Here is a 22,490-nt window from a genome sequence, read left to right on the forward strand (position 1 = left end):
AAATCTGTCCTTGTCTCTAGGAGTGCCATGGTGGCTGACTACATGTTTTGGCTGGGTGGAGGAAGTGAGCGGTACGTAAGCAAGCTCATCAAGCTGTATTGGCAGGTAAAAAAAAAAAATTGATGTCCCACCTAGAGAAAAGAAGCCCCCCCCTCCTCATTTTCAGAACCAAAATGAAGGATTGGTGCTTAAAAGACTGCTGAAAAAAGGAAGATGTAGGCATATCAATCACAGGGCCACTACCAAGTAGTAATAATGTATTTATAATGAAGTAGATTTTTCTGAGATTTAATCTTAAGGGCAAAATTCAAGGTTGTTAACCTGTAGCCCATACTTCAGTTTTACAACCCAATATAAATTTTAGACATCTCTGGAACTCTTTATCCAGGCATACTGCTCTAAGGACATGATCCTTTAAAATATGAACATTATGTCAGGGATAGTGGTGCATGACTGAAATCCCAGTATCGTCGAGCAGAGGCAGGAGGATCACAAATCTGAGTCCAGCATGACTTGCAGAGGGAGTTCCTGAGTCCAACCTGGGCCACAAAGTGAGTTCCAGGCCAGCCTGGGTTGCCTAGCTACCACAGCATGACCCTGTCCCAAAAAGCAAAGTAAATGGAGGGTTATTTCCATAGGTTCTTTTTTCCTGTGGCATGTTAGTAATTTTAACACGTAGCAGGCCCTGATTTCAAGCCTTACAATCAAAACTGTTAAAAAAAAATAAAACAAAACAAAACAAAAGAGAGAAAGAGAGGAAAGTAATATCAACACATAGTGGACAATAATGGAAAAATCAGATGTATTTGTTGGGTGAAGTTACTATTTGGAATACAGTAAAGGAAAATCTTTCTCATTATTCAAAATGGCAGCAAACAACAATATCAAAGATCAATTAGATGCCAAGACAAAAGCTATAAACTTCTTAGAATTATAAGTCCAACCTAAATTTATGAATTCATTCCTATGCACAGTATACAAATCTGTTTTTGCCCTCCCTTGCTCATAATCTGTAAACTTCTGTTGAGATATATTTAAAACAAAGACTTCTCTTGCTCACCCCCCACCATACACACACAAACTAACATCCAATTACTAATTACTAACCAACTTTCCTCATTAAAAGTAGATTTGCATCCCTAGAGAACTTCTACTTGGTGATTCCAGGTAGAGTTATGTAGACCAAGGGAAAACTCATCTCCAAATGCAATTTTTTCTAATATTTGAAAATTCAACTATGTATGTCAACATTTTCTCCTCCACAGCTTTTCCTCTCTTGGGATTTTCTTGTTTTTCTATGGTTTTCATTTTATATGAATCTTTTAAACCAACTAAAAAAAAGAGCTAATAAATTACTAATAGGAAAATATAGCTGATAGACTTCTGAATTTCCTTATTTTTCCTACATATACATTATTGCCTCTTGGCTTCAAGGTTTCTGTCCATATATCATAAATTATCTTTAGTAGCTGTTAAATATTTGGTTAACCCTATAAAATTCTTAGCAATTTATATGGTCCTGTCCAAATACTTGGGACCCAACTTAGCAACTATTTTTAAAAATAAAGATTCTATACTTGAAATTTGTGACTATTTTTAAAGTTGATCTGCAGACAGACAACATTTTAACCTATAATAAATTATTCATCTACCAATCATTTTATGACCCTCCTAAAGGAACCTGTAGCACACAAACTGAGGTGATTGCTTTTTAGCATGTAATCCAACAATTGTAAAGAATTATAGGTACACAAAGTCAGTCAACAATATGAACTGCAGATATACAAAACAAATTAATTAATTAATTAAAGAGTTCCAGAGACATCTTAAAAGAAGCAGAAAGGAGATGTTGCTCATCAATATTTAGCAAGCCCACCATACGGAGGTTCTCAACAAATATTTGGCTTAAGTTATTCATTCATTAAACAGACACAGATATGGTATCTGCTCTGTGCTCTACACTGAAACTACAGAAAAATTCCATTCAGTATTGGCATTATCTAAAACAAATTAAGAACTTGAAACTTACATAAATGAAAATGTTTTGCATTTCCTTTAGCTTTCAAAGAACATTAATATTCCTCTGTTATTTACTTCAACCTAGAAAAAATAATCTCCACTTACCAATACATGCATATAAAAAGGAATACAGCCAATTCTTCACCATTCTGTATTAATGAATGGTAAGAAAAGCCTAGTTCTTTTGTGGTTTGTTCTTTTTCTCATTTAATTGGAAGAAACTGATATGGTGAAAAGAGTTCCTGTTTGGCAGTTAAGTCAGATTCAGTGTAAGTTCCAACACCAACTAGCAATAAAACCTCAGGCAAATTAGTCTCTAACTCAAATTATAGAAACTTCACCTAGAAAGCAAGGGATAACTAGTCATAAAGTGTTGGAGAAAATCTTTTCTTAAAGCCCATTGTAATACTAAAACCACATCCAGACTCATATTAACACTATTTTAATATTATTTTTATACTAAACCACATCCAAACTTTTAGACTCATGAAAGTAATATCAGAAGTTTTAAGGAAAAACAGCAACATAATTAGAAGTTGCATTCTGCAAGATAATCTTCATATACTAAAACATTCTATCTAGCCAACACCAGCACACCATACCATTCTTCTGTTTATTTCCTGCCACGAACCAGTTCCTCCTTGGTCTCCACTCAGATGTGTAATCTGCAGTCTCAATTCTTGTTCTTCCCTGAATCAGAAAGGGGATTTTGGACCTTGCCATAGAGTGGCCAGTCTGTGCCTTCTCTAAAGACAGTCCTGCTATTCAAGTCCACTCTGCAATTACACGGATCAGGAAAAGAATACTTCCCACATATTTGTATTAATAGTTCTAGATATCCATGAAGACCAAAGTCAGCCACTGTTTATAAGTCTTTTGTAAGATAAAAAGCTACTATCTACCAGGAGTTCCCAATTTAAAATGGTCTGATTGACAACTTTTTGGCTTTATGGTTGTAGAGAAGTATATCCATACAACCACCATTTTTCACAGTCAGCCCAGCATTCAGTAAGTTACATGACCTAGTCACTACTTTATTATAAAATAGACTTGGATTAGAGGATTTTTCCCAAATGTAGGCTAATATACGTATTCTGAGTACATCTAAGGTAGGCTAAACTAAGCAGCAAAGTGTGATGAGTTAGGTGTATTAAATTCATTTCCAACTCACAAAGGGTTGATTATTTATTATTATTATTCCCCTATAAGTCAAGAAGCAACTGTTATTTTTCTCTTTTGAGCATATAAAATCCCTACCTTTCCAGTTGGTTAAAGTCTTAAACCAGACAGCGTGCTCTCTATTTACTCTATACATTGCTGACTTACGAATGCAAAAGAAACAATCTGTGCTTTGGGGACCTTAAGCACACCTTTCGATTGTACTCAGAATGATTTTCACATCACCAACCCAGAAAAAAATAGATATAAAGCTCTATACTCTATGACAGCTCACTCTGGGATATAGCACTCTGCACAAAAGTGTTTGCACATGTTACTGTATAATAGCATCACCTCTGCAGAGCTAGAGGGTTGGAAATAAGTCATGATGACTGTGCTGGTACACACTGCCTCTGCACCTTGCAACCTGTCTTCCGTGATCATCTGTCCTCAAGGAAAACACCCGGAGACCTCAACACAACTCTGAACTTATTTGCCAAATGGAAAGTGCCTAGTCAGGCTGAGAATTAGCTACTTTGAAGCAGCAGCCGCTGTACTGATCCTGAAGTAGGAGCACTGCAGGAAACACTTTATGTCCAATTCCAAACTCTAGTCCACCTCCCAAGTACCCACGGCCTTCCATCTAGGATTGAGATGGAAGATATCATGGAAACAAGTCAACAAACTTTCCTCTTCTTCCACTTTCCTTTCCTGTCCTGTCGTGCGTGCACTTTCAGCCAGCTTGTCAGCGATGAAGTTTGTCTTGTAGATGGCTTCATCTTCTGCAATGTGAATACAAAGCCAGCCCTACTCTGCACCACTCACCAAAGCGGAGGAAGACGAGAACAACCGATGTTGTTGCAGAACTTCGACATCACAAATGCAGAAACACCACTCCACAGGGACAGGCTGCCTCATCAGCTTGTTCCTTGCCTAATTATTCTTTTTTTCTTGATTTAAAAAATCAATCTTCAACCTTTAGACCTTCAATTTGCAACCTCAGATCCCTCGGAGAATCTGATTCCATTTACAAGTATCCGCCTAGAACAATACTAAATGAACACACACAGGCACACACGAGTGTGCGTACTGTTTGACTTGTTACATCACAAACGGATCTTCATGTGGTCAGAACAGCAAAGCCACAGAATTGTAGCTTTCTCACTACTGTGAAAACAGTTGTGATTTTTCTAGTCTAGGAAATAGAAATCTTTGACATCACATCAGTTTCAGTGTTTCATTTTAACGGCAATCAGAGGTAAAATTCGGAATCACAAACTCTCTGATCGCAAAACAGTCAGTATTCCTGTTCACTCACAGGATCTTCCATGGAGAAGCACCCCCCAAGAAATACTAAAATTTTCTGCTTGGATTTGTGTCACATCTTTGCCTTTCCTTGAGTCGATGATATCATCTTTGTTGGGGCTAGATCACCAAGACTGTCTGTGTCAGCCATTTGCTCCAATTTTAACCTTGACATTGTGACTTTTATCACAGGTAAGAGGTTCTCCAGGTGTCTGTACATTTTCTCCCTGGAAATTCAAAATCTGTCAATCTCACCTGAAGCTGTTACTTATACTTGTAATCATAGCAATTCAGGAGGCTGAGATCAGAGGCAAGAAAGTTCGTGAGACTCATTTTCAATGAGCCAGCCTTGAACAGAAAAACCAAACACTAGTGCAAGGACCTGAGTTCAAGCTCCAGTACCAGCACCAAAAAAAAAGTCAATTTCAAATTGCATGGTGGAAATTTTTCACGTTATTTGACCCAGTATGTTTAAATTTCCTCTGTGACAAAAAAATTAAAGAAATAAAAGAGCTTATGTTTTTCAGCAGCTCTGCAATTATAACTTCAGTATCTTTAATACAACAATCTGCTTTACCTATATGTACAAAGATCAACCATCACAAAACAAACCCTGCATTGAACTTCTCCTAAATCCAATTGTTCTAAGAAGACATTTTCTCTTCCCTTAAAAAATGAGGGAAAAAAATTAACCAAATTAAATCACTTCTAAACCTCTCTTTTGACTTGCCAACCTCTCTACTAAGAAATTCTGGAGGGCTCTTGTATCTGCACAAAGAGCTCCTGAAAAGGCACTGATTGGAACTGTTGGCTCCAAAGAAGCAAGCTGAAGCGTTCACAGCCAGAGAGAGAGCTCTTTGGGGATTGTTGGAAGAGCTGTTGACACCAACAGAGCCCTGAGTAGAGAGCCTGACATGCCGAGCCTCTTTCTTGTGCGAAGCAGTGGAGGCTGAAGCAGAGCCAGCTTCTTGTGTCCTCCATCTGTGCAGAGAATACCAAGACTTCCCGTCAATTCAAGTTGCACTTGGCATTGAAATGGTCCCCATCTCCAAACCATCAATGGTTTACATGGTTTCCAAATGCAACTCACCAAAAAAAAAAAAAAAAGGTTTTCTAGTGTGAATAGTCTACTCTCAAAGGACAAAACTGGCTTCAGTGCAAAAGAAGAGGTTTTCTCCAGCTACATGCTCAGAGAGGTTGGTGCGATGGTCCATGGACCCCTAGGCCTCCCGCTGGATACCAGAGGTTCTCAGGCTAAAACTCCTGCACTCTATCTTCTGCGCATGTGATGCTCACTATTGCATCTGCCCCTCTACTCCTTCATACTAGGCCAGGCAGGAGACATTTGGGGCTTCTAACACTCAGAGCAAAAAATAGTCTCTAGGATTTTCTTGCCACTTCACACATGCATACACCCCATGGCAGCAGTCACACAAGCTTAGAGCCTCTCCAATTTAGTGTGTCCAGACTCTAAGTCAGTGAATAACTTTCTTCTTCAGAAGAACTACTTTGCTCTAAGGTACCTTATTATTGCATGACACTACTATTAATCTGCCTTTTGCCATCAAAGTACATTGCAAAATGTAGCTCAGTAATTATTTGGTAAACCAACACACCAAGGTAAGTACTGGCTAGTTATGAAACTCAAGCCAACAATGACTGACATGGGACTATTTGGGCATCACGGTTTTACAATTAGGTAATTCAGTGCTTATGCAAATCAATGCTAGTTACTCTGATTTAATCACTATACGCATTGCTTACATTTCACATTGTATACCTGAATCAATGATACACTGTACCTATAAATACATAAATATGTGCCATTATTATGCGTACACACACACACACACGTACACACACAAAGAAGAGGGACTGGCAAGCCATATACTAAGTAGTTCACAATGGTTATTCCTAAATAGTAAAAGTATGTCTTATAATAAACCTGAAGTAAGTCTAAAATAATAAAATGGAGGAAAACAGAAAAATTGGTAATTATGACTTCCATTAGCATATTTTGTGTGTTTGTGCATGTGTTTTACATTCACAGTTGTGAAGCTATTTTGGAGTTGTCTGTGTTCACAGTGGCCACTCTGTACATTGCAAGGCATTGTAATTCCTTCTTTCCAACATGGCTGTTGAGGCAAGAAATGCTATAGGATAGCTTAATGCTGAACATGTTGGGTATTTAAGCTTATCATGAACACTGAGTGTTTTTTTTCTCTGTTATTCTTTATTTTTCTTCTTAGTATTGCAAAGTCATCCCCATATTAGTCATTTGCTTGGTGACAAGTTATATCTCAAATCTCAGAGTAAAAATAAAATCTTCAACATGAAATTACAGGCAACGCAAGGTCAGGAACCAGGAACATTTCTCATTATCTTTAACAAAGCACCTATTTTTTCCAGAAAAGAAAAATGTGTTCTCTCCAAAGATTTACTTCCATGTAAAAAAAAAAAATTCTCCACAGAAAGGAACAAAATAAAAAGACCATATCAACATTCTCTTAATGGCCTATCTGTCTAGTTCACTGGTTTATTTATTTGGTCCTGTCAGACGGAGAATTTATGAAATATTTTGATGGGAAATGTCTGAAAGATGCCCAGGCAATCTAATTTTTAAATTCAATGTAATTTGTGAAACTCCAATTCTTGTATTATACTTACATTCCCAAGTTGGGCACTGATTTTCTGTAGTTGGCCTCAGGTGATATGCAAAATGAGTAATGAGTGATCTCTGATCACAATTGTGGAAATCAGTTTATTTATGATTTCTTAGTGTCTTGGAAAAGTGAAAGCTGACTTCTGAAGGAACAAGAGAGAACAGGAAGACTAATATTACAGCGTTTTCAGGGAATTAGATGGCTCTGGAAACAAAATACGTTGAGTGAAGTAAGTCAGGCCAAGAGAGACAAAGGGCACATGTTTAATCTCATATGTGAAAAATAGGTACAAAAATGAACACATATGAATACATATACAGGGCTCTATTCATACATAGACAATCAAATTAACTGAAACATGGTGTATGAAGGGATGGATTTGAACAATTCATAGACAACCTAACAAAAGTGAATACCAGGAAGATGAAACATGTCATGTTTGAGGAGGTGGAGACTAAGGAGAGGAGCTCAGATGAGTAGAGAGAGAAGTGTGTGTGTGTGTGTGTATGTGTGTGTGTGTGTGTGTGTGTGTGTGTGTGTGTAACTGGAACTGGGTAACCAGAGGATGTGTGTTTTTGAGGTATATGGGAGGGAGAATGATGGAAGGGGTGACACTGGTAAAGATGCACTGGACACATAAATTGACAAGTTCAGTTGAAACCCCTTTGCACACTATTTAAAAACAATGTTTTAAGGCAGAGGAGGTAAGCTCTGATAAGGGAAGTCTACAGTCTGTCCTGAGATAGAGGAAGCTAGCCTGAACAGAAGAACCATAGGATGGCAGTGAAAATCTGTGTTTAATTCCCTCAGAAAAGAAAGCAAAAGGAAAGAGAGGCATTTGGGGATGTCCAGGAAGAGCTGGACTGGCAATTCAGGAGGTGGTCATTTCTATTGCCAGTGCTGGAACTCAATTTTAGAAAACCCAGTTTTCTTCAGTATAAGTTAGCTACTACTGTAATAATGATATCCAGCAACCCACCGTAAAGTTCAGTGGCTTACAACAGTTAGCAGTTTGGTTGGAGGCCGTTAGTGAAGCTAGCCTCCCCCAGGCTTACATTCAAATTTCAAAGAGTTTTGAGTGTATTCCACGTCTTTCCTCCTCCTTTGGATAATAGGTATCCAAGGGATGTCCTTCCCACGACAAAACACAGATTCCAAGAGAGGAAGCCAAACGATGCACACACATTTGAAGCTTCTCATTGTCTCATGTTTCCCCCATGGCCAACCCCAACAGCAAGGATGAGTTCCTCTGCCCACCTCAAAGCCATGCAAGGATGCAGATGTGACATTACTACAGAAAGAGGAAAAACTAAGGCCAGCATTTCAGTCTACCAGGACTTTAGGCCTTGTTGTTTGCATTTCTAAGGATAAGGAAGTTGGCCTAGGTCAGTGGTTCTACTATACCAGTCTAGCTGGGCACTTGTAGCTCATGCCTGTAATCCTAGCTTCTCAGCAGGCTGAGATCTGACGGTTGCAGTTTGAAGTCAGCCTGGACAGGAAAGCCTGTGAGACTGTTATCTCCAATTAACCAGTAAAAAGCTGGAAATTGAAGTGGGGCTCAAGTGGTAAAGCACCAGGCTTGAGCAAAAAAACTAAAGGCGAATTCCTGGCCCTGAGTTCAAGCCCCAGTCCTAGCACATAAATAAAACCCATAATAATATAACACAATAGAATGCAACATATAAAATATGAGTCTAGTGATCTTCATTAGAATGATTTGGGAGAAGCACATCAAATAGTAAATCACAGAGTTGAGTGGAGTATCCAGTACCGTAATTTTCTTTCTTTTTCTTTTTCTTTTAAATTTTTTATTGTGAAAATATCCAACAGAAGGGTTATAATTACAAGGACAAGGTAATGAGTACATTTCTTATCAAGCATTGTTGCCTCCTCTTTTGTTTCCCCTTACCAACCTTTCCCTTCTCCCCCCCTTACCCCCCCCCACCCCGCCCCTTCCCAGTCAAAGTTGTAAAGTTCATTTTTTCAACATAACAAATTGTACATCTCATTGTTGCAATGGGTCCACCTGTATTCCTGTTTAAACGGTTTGTTTTTGCCCTTCCCCTACACAAATTATACCAACATCAAATACAGTGAAAGCATTGGTTATACCATGGGGGAGGGACATACAAAGCAACATAGAAATCATCTTATAAATATGTTAGAAACAATTGCATGAAAGGAAAACAAAAACAAAAAAATATTTGAATACTTATCTTGGGGTTCATTTCCCTAACATCAACTTATCTGAACTTTTCTGCTTGTCTCAGGCATATACTAGTTATTGCAAATAAGGGAAATCATGAGACCTATGTTTCTTTGGGCCTGGCTTACTTCACTTAATAGAATTTTTTCCAAGTCTTTCCATTTCTTAACAAATGGGGCAATGTCATTCTTTCTGATGGAGGCATGGAATTCCATTGTGTATATATACCACATTTTCTTGATTCATTCATCTACTGAGGCGCATCTGGATTGGTTCCATATCTTAGCTATTGTAAATAATGCTGCAATAAACATAGTTGTGCTGGTAGCTTTAGTGTGGTCTTGTTTGTGAACATTTGGGAAAATGCCCAAAAGTGGGATTGCTGGGTCATAGGGGAGCTCTATGTGAAGTCTTTTGAGGAACCTCCATATTGCTTTCCAAAGTGGTTGAACAAGTTTACACTCCCACCAACAATGCAGTAGGGTTCCCTTCTGCCCACATCCCCTCCAGCATCTGTTGTTATTAGAGTTCTTGATTTTTGCCATTCTTACTGGGGTGAGGTGGTATCTCACTGTTGTTTTGATTTGCATTTCTTTTATGGCTAGAGAGGTTGGGCATTTCTTCATGTGTCCACTGGTCATCCTTCTTTCCTCTTCAGAGAAGTTTCTCTTTAAGTCTTTAGCCCACTTATTCATTGGGCAGTTGTTATTGCTTCTTTTCCTGCCAGAGGTTCCGATGTAGAACCTCTGGAGACATCCCTAAGGCCACTTCAAATTTTGTAAGATAGTGACCAACTTAGCCTACTAAAGAGTTTACCTGGGACTTCCCTACATGTGGCCTACCTGACAATACATCTCTTATAAGCCATAACACATAGAGTACCTTTATGTTTCTACCATGTGTATGGCCCCCAGTAAGGTAGGCACTTAACTCTTCTTACTGCTTTTATAATTGATGTCCCTTTCTCACCATGATATCTCAGGTTTCCCTGTCCACTCCTTACCTGCTAAGCAAACCCCTCACTGCTAAATATCCTTCCCTGCATTCAGCCTTAAGTCTAGACAACACTGGGCCTTACAATGGAAGCGACAGGCATGCAAAGAGACCTGTCTCTCCAGATAGGCGATATTAAAACTCCCATTTTAGAAAGCCTCATAGTTTTTCTGGTAGAATACCAGGCTAAAGAGGAAGTGCCCAAATTGAGCTGAGATGCAGAAGAGAGCTCCTGGAAAAAGATAAATGTAGAAATAAATTTCTCATCTAATTATTCATCCTTGTTTATATATTCTTTAATGACATGTTCCCATGGTTACCAACGTTGTTAAAGGCTGCCTGTGTTTCATTTTGCTTTGATACTATTTGAAGTAGTATGCCAGAAGGAAAAATTCACTTTTAAATAAAAAATGTAATTGAGGCACGCATTTGATCCAAGGTTGAGTGTTTCAGTGAAGAAGGTAGTGACCACAACATGATTTGCTGGTTGTGTAGTTCTATATAGTTCTGCTACCATGTTTTGTGAGTGTACTGGGAACTAGGAAGGAAAGAAGAGGGGAAGAGAAGAAAAGAAGTTGCAAAGATAGGAATGTGTGTGTGTGTGTGTGTGTGTGTGTGTGTGTGTGTGTGTGTAACATATACTCATGTGTATGTGTATGGACACACACACACACACACACACGTAAGTTCACATGTATATTTTCTCTACTATTACACACTTAGGATTTAGCCTAACTCTCAAGTAAGTGAGGTTGCTTTTTACCCTCCCTTTTTCCATCTCTCCCTGCTCCTCAGCCCCATTGGACATGCCAAGAGCCAGAACCCACTTCCGAAACCGGAAATAGTCCATTCCTCTTCAGTGTGAATTTCAGCAAGAGGGCCATCACTTTGAAGTAGTTTCCCTCTGAAGCCCAAACTCTAGCCACAGCACAAAAGGTCTCCTGCCTCCTGCTTAAGCACTGTCAGGCACCCCAGCTAGACAAGAATTGGGGAAGAGGAGGTGGGCAGGAGTCGGACCAGTGCTTCAGAATGTGCCCTGCAGGGGTCAGCCTCCCTCAATTGTGCAGCAGCCCACTAAGGGCATGCTGATTATCCAGCCTGCTTAGAAAAGCCCAGCATCACATCAAGCAAGCTCATTCATCCTTGGCCACTCCTGCACAATATTTATTTTGTACTCATCAGAAGAGCACATTTTTTTTAATGGCACTGGCTTAACTTTGCAGAGATTAGCAGTAGGTGATCAACTAAGCCTATGCCATTTAAATGCTTTTCCTCTTCTATTTTTTTTTTTCTTAAAGGCTTTTTGGGTTTCTCGTGATTTTTTTTTTTTTACAAAAGAAAAGAAAATGCAACCTCTCCATTTCTGTTCATATTGTCTCATTTGAGGATGATACGGCTTTTAGAGATGTAAGGCAATTTGGACCTTTTTTACACGAACAAATTTAAGCCTAGCAATTCGATTCCCAGGATTCCAGTGGCTTCTCTGCTAGGCTGCCATGAGGTTATTTTGTTTATATAAAGACTTTCCTTTTCCGATTAAAACTGGGAGCATAATGACTCATTTTTTTGTTTTAATTTGCATCTGAATATCAAAAACAGTTATGTGCAAAACCAAATTTTTAGACTTTTGTGGTTTTTATCTTTCTCACAGATTTTTGGATTATTGATTTAAAAGCTAGCAGAGAAATTGAGGTCAATTTTCTTTAAAAGTTAGAGATGTAGAAAACTATTCCATTACATCACTGGATTTTTTTTAACTATGTCTGACCAGGTAGAAGATAATCTGCAAATCTCAGAGCATTTAATGTTTTTGTTTATATTCAGCCATCTTTCAGGTACTATTGCACACCAATTTAAAGTAAACTCCCTTTCTTTAAGTTCATATGATATATTTTCCTCACTAATTCTGAAAAACACCTATTTCACCTGTCCCAAGAACATTTCTCCCAAGTTATGAGACATTGTTTTTTTTTTGGATGCCAAAACTATTAACCTGTGGTATCACTTGATTTTTTCAGGATCCTAAAGTTAACTATTAAGTTAATCTATTTTTATTCAAGAAAGCTTAAGTGCTATTCTATGAGGCTCAGCCTATTAACTAAGGAGTCAATAACTTATGAGGAAAGATAACCTCTAGAAAACCTTGGGAAAATTATTCTGAGCCTAAAGGGAAGGGAAACACCAAAATTGTCAAGCAAGTTTTCATCTCATTCATTCTTCATTACGTAGAGACTGGTTTGCTGTAACATTATTGTAGGAAGCCAGTCAAGGACAAGACCAGAGCCTGGATACCCTTAACCGGGAGTGTTAATTTATTATCCTTTGAATTTGGGGGTTCTTACTGTTATAAATACATATAGAAATATATATATGTGTGTGTGTGTGTACATTCTGCATATATATATACAAATACTTGTATATGTGTGTGAAATGCTCACATATTTTAACAAATCCATGGACTCTGTCAGAGATTTTCCTCCCTCTGAGCTATGTGGATGGGTAGGGTATCCAGAGGAAAAGTCATAAAGAGGCCAGAAATCCCAGGCATCAAGCACCCTCCGGAAAGCTATTTCTTAAATAGAAAGGAAGAGCCACCAACTGAACGAGATTAACTGCAGGGAAATGAGAGAAATAAGGAAAGATAGAACATATATGGCTGCACGTCCAACCTGAACCTCAAGAGAGAAATGAAATCAGACAAGGTGGAGGGACATCAAAGACCAACTTTGCACAATCCTAACATGGAACAGTCGTCTCTTTTGTTAAAGTCCAGATAGAGCCGCATCTCCTTTTCATCTGTACACCACGTGCATGCAGCTCTATGATGAACGGTCTTGGGTTGGAGCCTACATCAGAACTTTCTCATCCAGACAACCAGCTTTATCCTCTGGAGCTCTGTGCAAGAGCGCTTCACGCACTCACATCCTCATCTGTGCAAGCTGGGCAAAGCTGTAGACATCACTTGTGGGTCTGCATAGCCTAACAGCTCCACATAAGCGGTTCTGGCTGGGCTAGAACTGATTTGAGGCCCAGTGTGTCGTGAACCAGCTAAGTGAAATATACTATGTTGTAGAATGACAATGTAGGATAATGACTGAGATTTCCTCCTCTGTAAAACAAGATAAGGCCTGCATTCCAATGTGATTGTTAAGAAATTAAGAGAATAATTTATCTGTCCCACTCAAACTCATCTCATTTTGTAACTAAGGAAGATAAGAGAAATATTTGCTTGAAAAAGGTGGTAGAGATTTGCGGACCAAATCACCAGTTCCTTGTCATTAATTAGCTATATGCTCTGGCAAGCTGTGTCCCAACCTAAAATCACCCCTGGAGAAGTACAGTCAAAAAAGCAATCGAAGCCAGGAACCTGAGGCTCTCATCTGTTATCCTAGCTAATCAGAAGGCTGAGGGCTGAGGCACACATCCTGAAGCCAGCCCAGAGAAAACAAATCTGGGAAAAAATATTTACCCCTCAACTAATCAGCAAACACATGGAAGTGGAGAAAGAATGCCAGTCTTAAGTAAAAACTAAAGAAGAGCACAAAGTCCTGAATCCAAACCCCAGTACCTGCCCTCGTGCACACACGCATACACACACACACACACACATTTTGAAATATAAATGATTAAAAAGTAATGCAGACAAATTTTAAGTATTAAATTCTGGAGTTATTCTATTAATGGAAACCTCATACATAACGAATACTCTTAACTCTAAATAGACTGGTAATAAGAATCTTCTATTTGTGGGTGAGACTGTCTCAAAAAAAAAAAAAAAATCAGAACCAGTATCTGTTTACCTTGATACAGATAACCTGGTCATGTAATCTTTCACCTTTACTGACAACACAAACAAAATTTAAATATCTTATTTAGACTTTGTGAAAGTATTTATAGCCTTCACGTCACTGGCCTTTCTTGGTATACCAACAAAGCTGAAAATATTCACCTACATTAGAAATCTGCAGAACATAACAGTAAATGGTGTTTCATGAAAGAACTCATATAACGCTAGATGAATATCTGAGCATTAACATGCTGTACACTGCGCCAGAGGCAAACAACTATTATTTCATGTTTTCTCTGCCATGCTATTATGTTATTAACGTCATCCCAAAATTATCATAGAAAAGTCTTAAGGGCTGGGCAACAGTGGCACACATCTGTAATCCTACTCCTATTCAGGAGGCTGAGATCTAAGGATCACAGTTCAAAGCCAGTCTGGGCAGGAAAGTCTGTGAGACACTTATCTCCAATTAACCACCAGAAAACCGGATGTAGCACTGTGGCTCAGGTGGTAGAGTGCTTGCCTTGAGCTGAAGAGCTCAGGGACAGCGCTTAGGCTCAGAGTTCAAACCCCATGACTGTAAAAACTAAAATAAAAAATAAAGTCTCAAGGTCAGATTTTTTTAAGTCTGCTTTTAAGTTTAACTCTAAATTTCAAGGAACAAAAATTTTGTCATATGCTGGTAGCTCATGCCTACAATTCTAGCTACTTAGTCCACTGAAATCCAGGGGCTCATGTGGTGAAGCCAACCTGGGCAGAAAAATGTACCAAAGGCTACCCCCCAAATTATCACGAATAAAAAACAGGTTGGAGGTGTGACTTAGGTGGTAGAACACCAGCCAAGCAAGCTAGGCAAACAAGCATGAGGTCATGAATTCAAATCCTAGTCTCACTAAAAAAAATTTTTTTTCTAAATTAAGTCAGTATTTACTTATAGGAAAATACTGTTTACCAATTATTATTTTTCCATTTTGTACTGTTATAGTCATCTTTCAAAATTACATCATTATTCTAGCAATGAAGAGTTAAATTTGCCTCTAAAGATGAAAGATCCCAATCTGATCCTATTCACTCATAGCTTTCAAGTATGTTAAGTGTCCTTTTAATTTATTCTGAGAACAATGCAACCGCAGTATTCAATCACTAATGATACCATGGACATGGACTCTATGGGAAATAAAGGACACAATATAGCTAGAGGTATTTGTTACAATGCTAAATGAAAGATTATTTCATCTCTTAAAATGCTGGGTTTTGTGTTTTTGTTTTTTTTTTTAGTCAGGGGCTAGTGGCTCACTCCTGTATTTGTAGCTACTCAGGAGGCTGATATCTGAGGATCACAGTTCAAAGCCAGCTTGGGCAGGAAAGCCTGTGAAACTCTTATCTCCAATTAAATCACAGAAAAAGCTGAAGGTGGGGCTGTGGCTCAAGTGGCAGTGTGCTAAGCAAAACCTCAGGACCAGCAAAAAACAAAAAACAAAAAAAAATGCTGTTTTCTTTGTATTTTTATAACTTGTCTTACTATAGATTGTGAAAGACTGTCATTTTTATTTATCATTAATTAAATATTAGGATTAACTACTAGCACACACAACCCCAAAATTTCCAGAAAGCAATATAATTTGATTTCTTATGTACACTGTAGCCTAGAGATTTCGATTGGTTCCTTTCCATCGGCAACGTGAGAACCCACACAATATTCACTGAGCAGCCCCATCCTCTCCCACCTCTGGGGACCCCTCTTGCTTCAAGCCGCTGATGGAGAAAGAAAGCAGAAGATCAGTGGCTGGGAAGTTGGCTCAGTAGCAGAGCGCTTGCTTTGCATGCCTGAGGCCCTGGGTTCGATTCCTCAGCACCACATAAGCAAAAAGAAAAAAGCCAGAAGTGGTGCTGTGGCTCAAGTGGTAGAGCGCTAGCCTTGAGCTGAAGAGCTGAGGGACAGCGCCCAGGCCCAGAGTTCAGGCCCCACGACCGGACCCAAAAAAAAAAAAAAAAAGAAAAAGAAAAAGAAAGCAGAAGATCATGCTAAGCCAGGTTTCTTGGGCCATAGAAAAGATCACAGCCCCCAGCCCCACCCACCCACGTCCCATTAACCCTCACCAGCCACAACCAACTGTAAGTAACCAGGAGCAAAACTTTATTTCTTACAAGGAAGTGAAATAGATTATGACAGATCAATTTAAAATTTTATAAAAATTTAAAAGGAGTGGTACATTCATAGAAAGTCATTGAAGCGATCCCAAATCTCAGTGACTTAACCTGGAAAATTCCAAAGGCTCCCTGAAGATCCAATCTTCTAAGCAAATCAATTTACTGTAATTGTGGTCAAGACTAATATTGTGATTATGAAGAAATAATTTGATAATCACCTTCAAGGCTTTTATTACCTTTTGTAATTAGAAGTGACAGGATTTCTACTTACTAACTCACTGTCAGCAAGCACATTGTTAAAATTAAAATGTCCCCATTTCAGGTGGACCTGTTGCAACAATGAGAAGTACAAAATGTCATGTCAAAACCAGCTTTACAATGTCGGTTTGGGGGGGGAGGGGGGTATGATTGGGTGGGGGGGAGGGGGGAGGCTGGGAAGGGAGGTGAAGGGTAAACAAAGGAGGAGGCTGCAATGCTTGGTAAGAAATGTATGCATTATCCTGCCCATGTAATTGTAACCCCTCTGTACAGTATGTTCTCAAATAAAATAAAATTAAATTTAAAAAAAATTAAAATGTCCCCAAAACAAAAAATAAAAATGTCCCCAAATCTCTAGCCTAAAACAAAAAAGCAGAACAAAGTAACCCTACACCCCTCATCCTGACAATGCTTGAGATGTGTAGTTTCCTTGTCCCACCCCTTTGAGTACTCTTCAGAATTTACCATGAAGAAACAACCCTTTGGGTTAGGAAAAAGAAGATGAATTCTTCCTCTCTTTTCACTAGCTGAGTCTTTCTACTTTTTTTTTCTTTTCCTTTATCTTTGACAATATATGTCTCCTCCTTTCTCTCCTGAAGTCTCTTGTTATACAATTATCCTGAGAAAGTTGATTGCAAGGTAGTAAGTGGCCCTCTTTACTTAGCTGAAGTACAAAGAGAAATTATTATAAGTTGCTGTATGTAGAGGAAACCAGCTGCCCACATATGCTCTTGACTTATGTCACTCTAAGGCGAGCCTTAAACCTCAATAAATGCATAAACTCAATAGTTACTAGGTCCTACGAATACAAACACCTCATTATAAAGCTTCTATTTGAGCTGCAGCAGAGAATGCATAATTAACAGCAATGTACATTTCACAACAGGATGCACAGACTTGTTTGCCCGAGTCTCTGCACACACGTACCATTTATTGAGATCAGAGTAGTTCACACATTTGGAAAGAATGATCCAATTGCAGAATATTGAAGTCAAATAAAAAGTATGATTAGAAATCTACCTCCATTTAAGTACAGCTTCTTATTTTACAAGCAGTAATTCCTCTATTTTTGAAATCAAGGAAAGTCTTTGATCATGAAAAGAAAATTAAAATCTCTGTTTTAAAATCTGTGATTATTCCAAAATGCTCTTGTTTCTAAAAATCTGTAAGTATGATTTTTAATTTGCACATATTAGAACTCTTATTAAAAACAAATCCAACTCTAAATTACTAAATTAAAGCAACTATACACAAACAAATTTGATAACCTAAAAGAAATGAGGAACTTCCTGGACACAAACAGCTTACCAATCTTGAAGAAATAGAAAGCCCAAACAGACCAATTACAAGTAATCATATTATACTAGCAATAAAAATCTTCAAGCCTTGGGCTGGGAAGGTGGTTCAGTGGTAGAGCGCTTGCCTTGCATGCATGAGGCCCTGGGTTCCATTCCTCAGCACCACATAAGCAGAAAAAAAAAAAAAAAGCTGGAAGTGGCACTGTGGCTCAAGTGGTAGAGCATTAGCCTTGAGCTGAAGAGCTGAGGGACAGTACCCAGGCCCAGAGTTCAGGCCCCACGACCAGACCAAAAAAAAAAAAATCTTCAAGCCAAATAAAGAAGAAAGGGGGAGAAGGAGGATAAAGAGGAGAGGGAAAAAGAGGAAGAGGAACAGGAGAAAGAGAAGGAGGAGTAGGAAGATAACACAGGACCAAATGAATTCATTGTTGAGTTCTACCAAACATTTAACAAAAATGTATGTCAGTTGTTCCTAAGTTGTTCCAAAACATGGAAGAATGGAGAATTCTTCCAAACATATTATAAAGAGGCTAACATCCTAATAACAGAAGTAGCAAGGACAAGGAGGGAATGAAGAAAGGAAAGAAAGAAGGAAGAAAGGAAGGAAGGAAGGAAGGAAGGAAGGAAGAAAGGACAAGCCTATTATTATGATAAACATAGATATAAAACATAGATATAAAAATATTCAACAATACTACCAAACTGATTACAATATCATATTAGAAATACTGATCAGTAGTCAGGTGCTGGTGGCTCACACCTATAATCCTGGCTACTCAAGAGGCCGAAATCTGAGGATTACAGTGTAAAGCCTTCCCAGGCAGACAAATCTGGAGACTCATCTCCAATTAACCATCAAAAAAGCTAGAGCTGGAAGTGTGGCTCAAGTGGTAAAGCGTAACTCCTATGCACAAAAGTCAAATGGCAGTGCAAGGCCCTGAAATCAACCCCCAGTATTGGCACGTGTGTACATGCGTGTACATGTACATGTGCACACACACACACACACACACACACACACACACACAAAACCACATTAATCACTATTAAATAGGATTCATTCTATGATTATGGATGAAATGATAGTTCAATGCACAAATAAATATAATGCAACTAATTAACAGAATGAACAATTTAAAAATATATAATCATTTGGTAGATGCTGAAAAATCTCTTGATAAAAATTCACTGTCTCTTCATGATAAGAATATTGAACAAAATAAGTACAGAAGGAAAAAAGGTCATATGTAAGAAGATAACATCTAACAACATTCTGGATGGGAAAAGTTGAATACTTGCCCTAACGACTGGAACAGGACCAAGATGCCTCCTGTTACCACTTTTTGCAACAGCCAGAGTCATCGGGCAAGGGAAAGAAATAAATGCTATCCAAAATGAAAAAGAAGTCAGATTGTCACTGCTCACAGATGACATGATCGTATACATAAAAACCTCCCAACAATTCCACCAAAAAACTAAGATATAGCAAATTCAGCAAAGTTGCATGATATAAAATCAACACAAATTCAAAGCTTCTAAAGAGAAAAAAAAACCAAGAGTGAAGAGACAACCTACAAAGTACACAAGTTAAACTGTTCTTAAATGAGTATTAGCATTGCCATACCCCAATAGAAAAATTATCTGAAATAGAATTCAAGAAAGCAAAATTATTTGCAATGGTTACTACTACTACTAATAATAATAATAATAATAATATCTGGCAATAAATTCAATCAAAGACATGAAAGATCCCTACAATGAAAACTATAAAAGATCACTGAAGGAACTAAATGACACAAAAAACTAGAATTCCATTCCATGTCTGTGGTTTGAAAGAAGCAAGATTATTAAAATGGCCATGCTTTCATTGATAGGTCCAATGAAATTCTTATCAAAACACCAGGCATTCTTCACAAGTCTAGACAAAACAATTGTGTGCAGTTTGTATGGGACCATTTATGCAAAGCCATCTTGAACAAAAAGAACAAACGAGAAGCATTGCACTACCTGACTTCATATTGGCACAAAACAGACCCATTGTTCAAGGGTCCCAAACAGAGAGTCTGAAAGTCAGTCCAGAAAACCCAGACTTCCCAATAAATAGAAAAGCCGGGAAAAACTAGGAGTCCACATGAAAAGAATAAACTTAGATTCCTATGTCTCACCAGTTACAAAACTTAAAATGGATTAAATGTTTAAATGTAAGACTTGAAAGAATACAACTTCTTCAAAAGAATTAATACAAGATGCAGGAATGGGCAAAGGCTTTTTGGACAAGACCCCAAAAGTACAGAAAACAAAAGAAAAAGAAAAAATAGAATATATGAAACTGAAAAGCTTTTTAAGAGCAAATATATAGGCATATGTATATGTGTATGTATATATATGTATATGTGTATGTATATATATATACATATATATATTAACAGTAAAGAGACAACCTACAAGGTACATAGGTTAAATTTTCCCTCAACTTTTTTTCATTAATGAATTATTTAATAATGTGTCACCACAATTGAAAAGATAAATGTGTATGTGTTATTTCTTTACAAAAGCAATATGATGCAGGTTCAAGGTCCCCTCATTGTTTATCTTTAGAAGAAAAAATATATACATTGGAACACAATAGGTTTGCTCCAGAAACTCTGTAAGAGAAATCTGTAGTCTCATTAGTATTGTAGGTCCAACTATTTTATTTTGGGTTATCATGATTTCTTTAGAGAAAGGATTCCCACAGACAAGTGAGTCCTTAACCATTAAGTATGTGATCCAGTCTTCCAACCATTTCCCTAGGCATCTTCAGGACAGAGGACAGAAGGAACCAAAGAACCTCCTTGGCAGTTTCTCTGGGAGCAAGGAGGAACATTGCTCTCTACTATAGTAGCAAGGCCTGTAAAGGCCTGGACCAGAACCAAGAGTTGCATGCCAAAAATCCAGATAGTGCCTTTCGCAGATGGAGCTGCCACGTGAGAAGCACGCTGCTGCCACTCACAGAAGAGCTGGCTCTTGGGCGGGTTTCCTGTTGCCGCTCCTGTGAGGTGGCTTACCACAGACACCCCGTGCCAACAGCCACTGGGCTGCCAGCAGTTGGAAAGGAAACAGGGCTGAGTGTTTTCTCCCGTCCTGGCTTGACTACCCTACTGCTAATGTCTTGCTGGAAACAAACTGGAGGATACAGTACCTTCACTGGTGGTTGTTTTTTTCTCAACCAGATTTTAAGATAAAAGGAATGAAGAGAAGAAGGGGTGTGGTGTGTGTGTGTGTGTGTGTGTGTGTGTGTGTGTGTGTGTGAGGGAAGAGTTGGGGTTGGGAGGCATGGATGAGAAGATTGAAAGGGGTGACACTGATCAAGACAAATTGTACCCATAAACCGCTTTGTGGAATGGTAACTCCTTTGTACAACTACTTAAAGATAACATGCCCTCCACTCAGATATTTAGAAAACAATGGAAGAACTTTTTAGGTGTCAGAAACTATTAGGGGCTAAGTCTGGTGTCCTGCGGGACTTATCCACACACACCCCCAAAAAAAATTTTCATATGTTAAACATATGAACATCTAGACATCTCAGAATGAGATGGTGTCTTTAAAATGAAACTCCTTTGTGCAACTAATTAATGGTAATAAAAATATGGCAAAAAATAAAACAGTGCAAGACCTTTTAAAAGGTGGATTTGTCTAAAAGGGGGACATCTTGCTGGGCCCTAATTCTAATCTCCTTTGGTAAAGAGATTAGGACACAGATACACAGAAGAAATACCACAGGAGGCCATAGGAAGGGATAGTCATCCCAAGCCAAGAAGATGGGCCACAGTAGAAACCAAGCCATCCATGCTTCAATCTGAGACTTCCAAGCTCTGGAAGGGTCAGAGAATAAATCTACTACTTAACACCACCTGGTCTGGTGCTCTATAAGGCAGTCCTGGAAAAACTCACACAGAAAACAGCAGCTTAACTAAGCACAAATAAACAGTAAAACCAGGTCCTGGCCTTCAAAATTGAGGTCTGAAGTAAGTGCCTTCTCAACACACTCTTTTGCACGTGTGTGTGCATGCACACGCACGCGCGCGCGCGCACACACACACCCTGTATGTGGATGGGTCAGGACAAGCAGCCCAGATTGGTTACAGCAAAGTACACGTGGACGAGCCACACTTGAGGAGCTTCATGTCTCAAGTGAGAAAGCAAGGCCTCAACACAATACCAGAGTTGCCAATCCACACCTCTGAACTCCCGACATGCTCCCCGCCTTGTTCCTGTCACCTGCCGAAGTTGGGTCTCAGCCCCAACCTTCCAAGTACTCACAACCCATGGCTAACTCTCTCTCTCATGCTGGCTCTAGGCTTGACCTCACAGCTCTGTTCTTTGACTTCTTTCAGTTCTTTGAACGAGACAAAAACAACGTAATGGGTGATGTAAGTTCAGTCATTCTAAAACCTATGGAAGTTCATTCGGAAATTTGCCCACCATTAATTTTACATAATCTTCCCTTGCACCTATCAGAGAAAGGAGAAGCTTCTGCATCATGAAATTCATGCAAGGCTCTTTCACAAATAGCACCGGTAGTCACAGTGGTTACTGGAAGTCTTTGAGAGCCAGAGCAGGCAATGGGTATGAGTGTGGCCAGTTTCAAAGAGACCTTTCATTGCTTG

General features: G+C 38.7%; 1 protein-coding gene across 1 annotated transcript in view; it reads left to right on the plus strand.

Moving 5' to 3' along the window:
• The window catches only part of Spata16 (spermatogenesis associated 16), a 197,116-nt gene that overhangs the window by 125,820 nt on the left and 48,806 nt on the right, over positions 1-22,490 (plus strand). The window contains exon 4 of the mRNA XM_042678915.1: positions 21-105. Coding sequence (XP_042534849.1) covers positions 21-105 — 85 coding nt within the window. The remainder of the gene's footprint in view (positions 1-20; positions 106-22,490) is intronic.

Source organism: Dipodomys spectabilis, unplaced genomic scaffold (genome assembly GCF_019054845.1).
Source record: "Dipodomys spectabilis isolate Male_0828 unplaced genomic scaffold, ASM1905484v1 ptg000050l, whole genome shotgun sequence".
In the NCBI taxonomy this organism is placed as follows: domain Eukaryota; kingdom Metazoa; phylum Chordata; class Mammalia; order Rodentia; family Heteromyidae; genus Dipodomys; species Dipodomys spectabilis.